Source organism: Chenopodium album, chromosome 7, assembly GCF_948465745.1.
Source record: "Chenopodium album chromosome 7, dcCheAlbu1.1, whole genome shotgun sequence".
Classification (NCBI taxonomy): Eukaryota; Viridiplantae; Streptophyta; class Magnoliopsida; order Caryophyllales; family Amaranthaceae; genus Chenopodium; species Chenopodium album.
Genome location: NC_137840.1, coordinates 27,948,382 through 27,958,468, shown reverse-complemented (window position 1 = coordinate 27,958,468; position 10,087 = coordinate 27,948,382). Strand labels below are relative to the sequence as shown.

At 31.1% G+C, this 10,087-nt stretch overlaps 1 protein-coding gene across 1 annotated transcript; it reads right to left on the bottom strand.

The window, feature by feature from the left end:
• Positions 1–5,918: 5,918 nt before the first annotated feature.
• LOC145640118 (uncharacterized) lies at positions 5,919–9,843 on the bottom strand. Its single transcript, XM_081691428.1, has 5 exons — positions 9,786–9,843; positions 9,521–9,589; positions 7,200–7,826; positions 6,368–6,952; positions 5,919–6,211 (listed from the first exon to the last, which is right to left on the bottom strand). Exons 1-5 carry the CDS (start codon positions 9,841–9,843, stop codon positions 5,919–5,921), a joined length of 1,632 nt encoding a protein of 543 aa, XP_081547554.1.
• Between the last annotated feature and the right edge of the window lie 244 nt (positions 9,844–10,087).

Sequence of the window (10,087 nt, the reverse complement as noted above, 5' to 3'; positions counted from 1 at the left end):
AAAGTCGTGGCACAAGTGTGCGTGGCTAGGTGAATGCCACGGGAAAAAAGGTATCGTGGCATAAATGATTTTTTTTTCCACGAGTTTTCTCGTGGCTAAATATGTCCTCTAGCTACAAGTATAATCATGGCAAATAGGAGTTACCCGTGGCTAACTAACTCACTAATCCACATGCGTATCTTTATCAGATTCTTGATGATGAAAGTAGTATTTTACATGCTACTAAATAATGAGAATAGATATTTCACATGTAGTTGCAACATCCACTATAAGCCTATATTAATGAAATAAATTTGCTAACTATTTCAAATTGAATAATAAAATTTTATACCAAAGAAGATGCATATATAGTACATGGAATTAATTTAATAGGTCCTCACAAAGTAAAAGTACTACTAGTAAAAAAATCCTTAATAATGTGCATAATTAAAAACCTAAAATAAATTTGTTTTTCTAATATCCCACTCATAAAATAAAAGGAAAAATTTTAAATTACCACCCAAAAATGTATCCATTTTTAAAATAACCACCTGTTTAATTTTTTATTTTATTTTACCACCTCTTAAATTAAAAAACTACTCAGATTACCACCCATTGCAAAATTCTAGTGGATTTCTTGCATGTGGACCTACCTAATGGCTAGTAACGGCTATTTCTAAGCATTACAATCAACCATGTCTTAACTCCACTTCCCCTTTAAACCAGTTTATTAAGTACAAGACAACCTAAAATCAAAAGAAAACAAGTAAAAAAAACCAAGAGCTTGTTATCTGAATTGCCACTACTAATGATCATCTTTTTCCTGTTCCCACTAAGAGTTGTTAGGTGGGGCCCACATAAGAGAAATCCACCAAAATTTTGAAATGGGTGGTAATCTGAGTAGTTTTTGAATTTAAGGGGTGGTAAAATAAAAATAAAAATTTAACGGGTGGTTATTTTGAAAATGGATACATTTTTGAGTGGTAATTTAAAAATTAACCTAAAAAAAACAATACTCCAATTCATCTTGTACTTCATGATCTCTGGTTAGTGTCGACTTTCAAAGCTCCAATTAATTCATCCTGCCTGCAACAGATGAGAAAAAAAACATATTTAGAAGAAAAAAATTTATCATTAACTAGTCATATGATATAACAGTAGCATTTTTCCAAAAAAAAAAATAATGAAGTTAATTGTTCAAATTCCTACAAACATCAATCTATAGCTGACCAACTACGTAGTTAAAATAGCATTAACAAAAAACATATCCAAAATTATCTACCAAAGAGCAAGTAGAGTAGATTTTATTGTTGTATCAAAGAAATCAAACAAGATATAAAACAATTTGAGTAATTGGATGACAAAAAAAAAGAAGAATAATTTAGAAAGTTTACCTGCTTACTTGAAGATGCGAGCTAGTACTCTCTGAATCATCACTTTTGAAAGCATTTATCCCACAACCTTGTAGTATCTTTTTAAGCCTTTTCTCCCATAACTTGTTATTAGCAGCTATTTTTTGGTCTACCTCATCCCTAGTTGCTTCTGCTTCTTTCCTTGCAACCTCCGCATCTTTTCTAGCATTTTCTGCTTCTTTCCTTGCGTCTTCGGAATCTTTTCGTGCTTCTTGGACTTCTTGCTCAACATTCTTTTTTACTTCTATCATCTCATGAGCTAGATTTATACGAGATGGCTTAACCCCAGAATGATCAGTAATGCTTTTACCTCCTCCGTATGCACGCAAATATCCATGAGTGTCTTCACCTAGCACCTTCACAAATATTTGTTCATCTGTGAATTTATTAAGCCCTTGTTCTCTTTCTTCTTTCAACTTTTTCATTTCAGACTAAAAACCAATACAAAGAAATTAAATTAAGTCATACAAGCTTTCAGATTTTGTGACAAATATAATTCAAAACAAAATTGAAATATACTTACAAGTGCATGCATATTATAAGCTAAGGCAACATCATTAACAGCTCAACTCGTTAACATTCCTTCCCATGCTTTTCTTTCTACAACACAAATAATCATTGTTATTAATTCACTTTAGAAGAGGTAAAATTTAATAAACTCCTATTTACAGTAACTTACAAATTCATCTTTCGTGCGGCCAAAACATTTAGTCCCATTATAGTGAGGCATCTTTTGATGAGATCGACTTTCAGCAGCTTTCATACTCTTTGCCTATTATAAATAAAAAAAATTCATGTACTAAAAATATAAATTTTAACACATATAATATAAGAACTTTTAATACCTGAAATTTTTCATCACTCCAAAGTTCAACCAAGTACTTCCAGTCCGCTTGAGATAGCTTTTCAGGATTATTTTTCAAGCGTTTAACTTTTGTTTTAATATTTGGATCATCATAATATTTTCGTTTCAACTTATGTCTACTGTCTCTATATAATTTTCTAGCATGTTTAGGAACACTGTCTTTTCTTATCTCAGGGTCATCAAATGATCATTTTTCCTGTAAAAAATAAGAAAAAAAAATAAGATCGGATTATGTAGAGCAAAGAAAACACTTTGAAAAAAGCTTCTTACCAAAACACAACTCCAAAGATGTTCCTTTTTATCAGGCTGAATGTCTTCCCAATCTTTAACTTGCAAAGGAATGACGGTGCGATTTCTTACTTGTTCACCCAAGAAAAAAGAAAAGAGTGATGAATTTTTTCCAACAAGAATGCCATCCTTATTAAACTCCACATATATTTTTTCTCTAGGAGGTAACATAATAAGCTTTCTGCAATATACAGGCCCTCGTCTTCTCTTAACAGGACCTAAACATTAAGAGTTATGAAAATAGTAATTATTAAAATCATTTTTCCAAAAAAGAACAACAAAGACTATACAATGTATATTATATCACCTGCTACTACAATAAGCCTTCTATCTCCCTTTAATTCATCTTCAACCACATGAGTAGATACATCACCTGTTACTTGAAAATCCTCATCATTGTGTATCTCCATATCCTCTTTCATATGTGTAATTACAAAAATATTCATAAAACAAGATGAAAAGGTATTACAGTATAGTTATTGCTGAAGTCTTCGAGAATGACAATTTCCCTTACCTTGATTCATTTGAACATCATCATCAAACAAATGCTCATTCATATCTGATTTAACGTTGTATAAAATCCCAATTTTAGCACAATGTAATTCTAATAGCTAAATATAATATAACGTGTAAACAAAAAAAATATTATTATATATAAACTACCTTTATTCATTTCAACCTCATTATCAGCATTTTCATTCAAATCCTCTACAATTCCTTCGATATCTTGTATGTCTGCAATGTACAAGTATAAAAAAGTAAATTTTTTTTAAAGTATACAATGACGCCACAAATCCCTTATATTGAAAGGACAATTCTATTTTAATTTCATAGTAAATTAAAAGGAACCAATGGCTTTTACCTTCATCTTTACCAATATTTTTTTGATGTGCATTTGATTGTACGTGATTATTACTAATGGCTGCATTAAGGAAGACATATATTTAATTTTATGTTACTCTGAGTTATAAACATTTAGATAATTCAAATATTCATATCATATACCTTGTTCCACAACTTTCATGACTTTTGAAAGTGATTTAAAAGTTTTATCTCGTACCATTGCTGCTTGTTTCTTTTTATTAATATTAAAAAACATAGCCACAGACATTGGTGGAATGAATTGACTTTTTTTCAGCTTTCCTTTAGTTGCAGAACGCTTATCCTGAAACATGTAATTAAGCAAATAACAAAAACTTGATGTCCATATAAATTATTAAATAACTAGCTAGTTTATGAAAGTACCTCCTTTGGCATTGCAATATCATCTTCTTTCTCATATTCATTATCATCCAGAAAATTCATGTCGTCCTCCTCATCATCAAAGTTTGGAACATAGTCCTTATCTATCTTAGTCACATTTTAGCTCTTCTTCATCTTCTTATTTTCTTTTTTGCTTTCTACTAAACTTGTCAAGGATGCTGAAATGCGCTTAATACCCAAGGATTGCATTCTATACTTATTATCCTGAATCTTCTTTAACCTTTGTTGTTCATAGTCATTTTGTTGGCCACTATTCTTGTCAGCAGTATTAATTCCAACTTTCTCCATTATTAAACCTGCACTAAAAGTGTTAATAACTATATACCATATAATCATTAGTTTACATCATAAATTACTATATCATGCAACTTTTCTAGATCATGATTTATAAAGTGTAATATATCCAACAAAAATTGTATTAAAATCTCAAACTATAACATTAGTGAAAGAAAATTAATTTAAAAAATTAATTTAAAGAAACAAAAATCATGCACTATAATCGTCATCGTCCTCATCTCCATCATTATCACAATCTTCTTCACCATCAGTGTCATTGTCTGTATCAAAATCAAATTCATCATCTTTGATTTCATTATCATTGACAACTTTGGGTTGATTTTGATCAGTTGCATCAATGATTATGTCATCAATATCATCTCTTTGGTCATCAAATTGATAAGGATTGTCTTCTAAGTCATGAGCTGATAAGAAAACATTAGGAACAGCTCCTGAGTCACTTTGTTGTTAAGCATCCTCATCTAAATCGACATTTTCATTTTCTGGGACGTTTTATTGATGTGCAGATGGGTCTTAATCACAACCAACCAGCTTGGATCGAATTCGTCTCTAACAAAAAATACTTGTTGGGCATGAGACATAAGCACGAATGGCTCATCAGTAATTAGCTTACGTTTAGTGTTAACACTAACTACACCGCTTTTGTCAATCTTAACCCCTTTACCAATCTTATGAACATCCCACCAATCACAATGAAACAAGATTACACGCTTTCCATCTAAATACTGCAGCATAATTATGTCATTAAGCACCCTAAAGTAGTCAATATTTTTTGACTTTGCAATTCCTTTAACCATAACACTAGAATTCTGATTTTTTCTCTTCTTTTCAATGTCCCTAGTATGAAACCTGAATCCATTAGCCAAATATCCACCAAAACACTTGACACCTCTAAACGGCCCTAAAGCCAAAGCTTTTAAATCTTTAACAACTTGATCCTCACTTTCTGGCAATGTTGTAACCTGGTTCGATATAGGAGGGTTAGTTGAGTGTTAATTAGAATTAAAAAAAATATATATTTAAGTATTATCATACCCGATCTTGAAACCATTCTACAAAATTTTTATCAGATCCCGCTTTCGCATATTCACTATTAAAAAAAGGAAACCTATTGTTATACAAGTGTCTAAATACTTTGTATAACATAAAATAAATTAAAGAAAATAAGAAAGTTCATACTTTAAGTATGACTCAGTTTCGTCACAATTTTTAAGCACATATTCTCGAGCTTGTATCAACTCTTCGGTAGTTAGAGATTAATATTTAGCCTTTCCCAAGGGAACGCCATATGATGCAAATATTGATAATCCCTTATAAGCATCAGTTTCTTCTTCTGCATTCCTCTCTAACATGTTATATTTAGTCTCCATATCATTAAAATATCTTGAAAAGAAGAACATACACTCCTCTATTATATATCCTTCTGTAATGGATCCCTCCGGTCTATTTTTATTGCGAACATATGATTTGAATTTTTGTAATAACCTGTAAGACAACACTATAAATTATGAATATATGTTCATGTTAACAAAGAAATTTCACAATTAATTCAAAATAAATAAATACCTTTCAAAAGGATACATCCATCGATAATGAATTGGCTCTGCTATTTTAGCTTCCTCAGCTAGGTGAACACATAAGTGCTCCATTACATCAAAAAAAGAGGGAAGAAAAATCTTTTCCATTTCACACAAAGTGATTGCAATATGATCCTCAAGATCATTCAAGTCCTTTAATTTTAAAGTCTTGGAACACAAATTCTTAAAAAATGCACTCAATTTAGTAATCACCTCGTACACTTTAGAAGATGATACTCAACGAATTGCCAACGGCAACAATTCCTCTAAAAGCGCATGACAATCATGCGTTTTAAGTCCCCATATTTTACGCTTCTCAATATTGATGCACTTAGAAAAGATAGATGAATACCCATCCGGAACTTTAATATCCTCCAAAAATTTGTACACTGTTAATTCTTGAGCTTTGGATAATGTATAAGGTGTTGGTGGCATATGCCATTTTCCGTCAATCAATTTTGGAGCAAGATGCTTCATAATCTTTACATGTTTTAAATCAAGTCTAGCTTTAATATTGTCTTTGATTTTACCTTCAATGTTGAGTAAAGTGCCAAGAATATTATCACAAACAATTTTTTCAATATGCATAACATCAAGATTATGACGAAGCAAGAGGTTATTCTAATAAGGCAATTTAAAAAATATACTCTACTTTTTCCAATTGTCATTTCTCTTTGGTAACTTACTGGTTTTCCCAAACTCCATACCTTCAAGATCCTTAACTTTCTCTAATATTTCACTACTTGATAATTTCTTTGGTGGACCTCTTGTTTCAACTTTACCATTAAAAGACTTATTGTGTCTCCATTTGTGATCAGCAGGTAGAAAGCAACGATGATCCATATAACAACACTTCCCACAATTAGGTAATCTAGTTGAAGAGGTTTCATTCAAGCAACGGGGACAAGCCTTATAGCCCTTAGTAGACCACCCAGATAAGTTAGCATAAGCTGGAAAATCGTTGATGGTCCATAAGAGAGCTGCATGGGTAGGAAAATATTCATTTTTTGATGCATCATAAGTCTTAGCCCCGAATTCCCACAATTGCTTTAGCTTTTCAACTAAAGGTTGTAAGTATACATCAATATTATTTCCTAGTGCGCTTTTGCCTGGAATTAATAAAGATAGCTTAGTATAAGGTTGTTTCATACACATCCATGGCGGGAGATTAGACACAACAATCACTACCAGCCATATGCTATAATCACTTCTTAAACCACCAAATGGATTAAATCCATCAGATGCCAAACCTAATCTGACGTTTTGAGAATCTGCAGAAAATGACTTATATGTCACATCAAAATGTTATTATGCTTTACTATCTGCTGGATGCCTAAGAACTCCGTCATCTTCCCGTTTATCTTTATGCCATCTAGTTTCATTAGCAGTTTTAGAAGACATAAACAACCTTTGTAGCCTTTGTGTTAATGGGAAATATTGTAGGGGAAGTTGTGTCATGTTTAGTATCAAATACAGTACACTTTTCAAGGTTAGCATTCTTTTTCCAAAATAACATACAATCATTCTCACATGCTTCAATCTTCTCATAATCAAAACCCAAATCAGTAATCATTTTACATGCTTCATAGTATGTTGATGGCACATTTGAATCACTAGGTAACACACTTTTAAACATTTTAAGCATACTTGTAAAAGCTTTGTAAGTTATCCCTTCCATACACTTAATCTGGAACAACTTTAATATAAATGACAACTTTGAAAAGTTATCACAACCAGGGTATAAATGTTGTTGAGCATCTCTCATCAAATTTTCAAAAGATTCAACTCCCTTTGTACCCTTAACATGCTCTTTATTATGTGGCTCTCCCTCTTCTGGTCGGCTATTAAGTTCATTTAGAATGTCATTTGAGCTCATTGGCCCATGAGCCTCATATATCATATCAAAGATTTCATCTTGACCCTTATCATCACCTATTTCAATTCTACGTTGTTTTTCTTGACGTTGAAATTCACCAGGATAGATCCATCGAACATAACCTTTCACCATTCCATTTAATAGCAAATCATCATAAATCTCTTCCCTTGTCTTGCACCGACTATTGTTACATCGATTACAAGGGCAAGGGACTTTAGTTTCCTCTTCCTCATCATCAATACTACTAGATTGATCGGTAAAAGAAAAGTCTAAAAACTTATGTACAATGTATGAGTTCTATCATCACAACCCATCCATTCCAACCTTTTCCTTATTAAAAGATCTGAAGTATCCATATCTTTAGTGAAAAAGTAGCTACAATATACATAATTAGAAAAAAAAAAACAAAACTTTCAATACATGTGAATATTTGAACGTAATTCTGCAGGAAAATTTATATGAATACATAAGCCCCACCTAAGAACTAAGCACTACTTATAGCTTCTTATTAATAATGGTAAAATAAAACATCATGATTTATCTTAAAAACACACAAATTAATATTTATGATGCCACTAAATATTAAAATACTCTAATAACTACTATCACAAATGTAAAATAAAAAAAATAAAGTTAATTAATATGCATACAACCATGTAATCTATGAGTTAAAGTTTGTTAGCTTAGTAGGGATTGAGGGAACAACGTATATAGAGAAACAAGAGCCAATGTTTCAAAGAAGCACTTTAAAAGTCCTACCAAAAGTCTTTCTAAGAACTGATGAACAAGAAAGATTGGCTTAAAATTGTCACCTAGGGGGTGTTTGGTAAATGGGAATTCAGGGTGGAAATGAGAATTTTAACCCCAAATAAAACAAAATCTCTTGTTTGTTAGATGGGATTGGGATTAAGTAAGGGAATGGGATTGGGAATAAATGAGTTGAATTCCCACCATTTTATTACCTAGGGAGGGTAGGTAATAAATGGGTTGGAATGGGAATAAGTAGAAAATGACATTTTTGTCATTCATGAAAAAAAAGGAGGAGAAAGATTAATAAAGGTAATTTTGTATTTTTGTTATTTATTCCCCATCTATTCTCATCCACTACCTAAACAAAGTATTGTCATATTTTTCTATATTTTCAACAATCGATTCCCAATCCCATTCCCGCATTTTAATCCCCAAACTCTCATTCCCACATTCCAAACGCCCCGCTAGAGTATTATATTGATCTAACACAAGTTAACTTTACCTTGAGCATCTGATGTTTTAAGTTATTGAGTTGAAAAACAAATACTCTAAATAGATTTTCACCTAACATCTGTTACTAAAAAGTTATGTATACATGATATATTATGTTTTTTTTTTTTGCACTTGTTGATGAGTTGAAAACTACTCTTTTTTAAGAAAAAAAACACTAGTTTCATAATTTAATATTTTTTTTTCTTGAAACTTGTATTAACATAAAAATAAAAGTTTCTTTATAATAAAACTAAGAATACAGAATCCTATCCAGCCAAAACTAGAGTAATCTAATTTGAGCACCAGAAATATGATATAAGAATTAGTCCAGTTAGACATATGATACTATATTACTTCGTATATGCTTAGCCGCCGAAAGTACCCACCCATGGAACAATTGGATTACTAGCTTTAATATGCAAATCAAAATTATAATTTCATACTACACATCTACACCAACGTTATTTTATCTTATTATGGTGCATAATACTAGTGCTAAAAAAAACGCTACTATTAGAATGCCAATGAAAAGTCACATCAAAACTATAATAATCTAACCAAATATCGGAAGCCTCACTATACTTTATAAAGAATCTCAATAACCTTAACAATCGAACTAATTCAACAGAGATTAATTTTTCTTTTGCAACATCCAATAATTCCAATTCGTTACAACAACCCTAATAAGAAAATTGAAAAAATTTGCAAGAAACACACATACCTTGTCTCTGATTCCTGAAAGTCCTTTCAACGGAATAAATAATAGTACCCGAATTGTAGCTATTGAAATCTACAAGCAAAATTGGGAAAATTATGATTATAATAGGATATATATATATATATATATATATATATATATATATATATGTTAATTAGAAAATCAATATTAGAATACCTAACTGCAATTAAGGAATCCCAGCATCAATGATTGAACAAATGAAAAACTTAGAGTATACCCAATGGTTAACCACAATCATTGTTGTTACCTTCTATTATATTCATTTCTCTATCTTCCACCATATTTGTAATCAATTTGACAACCATTTTATAAACAATGTATACCAATGGTTGCCCATAAATTTTATTCAATAAGTAGTATAGAGAATCTTACAAAAGTAGGTAAATACTTAACTCAATAACCATGTTACAATAACCAGGTTAAAGGTTTAACCAGGTTATTGTTTTATCTCTCCTTTTTTTTCTCTCTCTCTACAATTGTTTATAATATTTTTACACTCTCTCACCTAATAACCACCCTAAATGGTTAATGGCTGGCTATGCTCTTAAG

Coding starts and splice junctions, on each gene's coding strand:
- LOC145640118 (XM_081691428.1), bottom strand. CDS start 9,843: ATGGTTGTCAAATTGATTACAAATATGGTGGAAGATAGAGAAATGAAT. Junction 9,590..9,785: donor AGAAATGAATATAATAGAAG/GTAACAACAATG, acceptor TTTTGCTTGTAG/ATTTCAATAGCTACAATTCG. Junction 7,827..9,520: donor TTTCAGGAATCAGAGACAAG/GTATGTGTGTTT, acceptor ATAAGTTTTTAG/ACTTTTCTTTTACCGATCAA.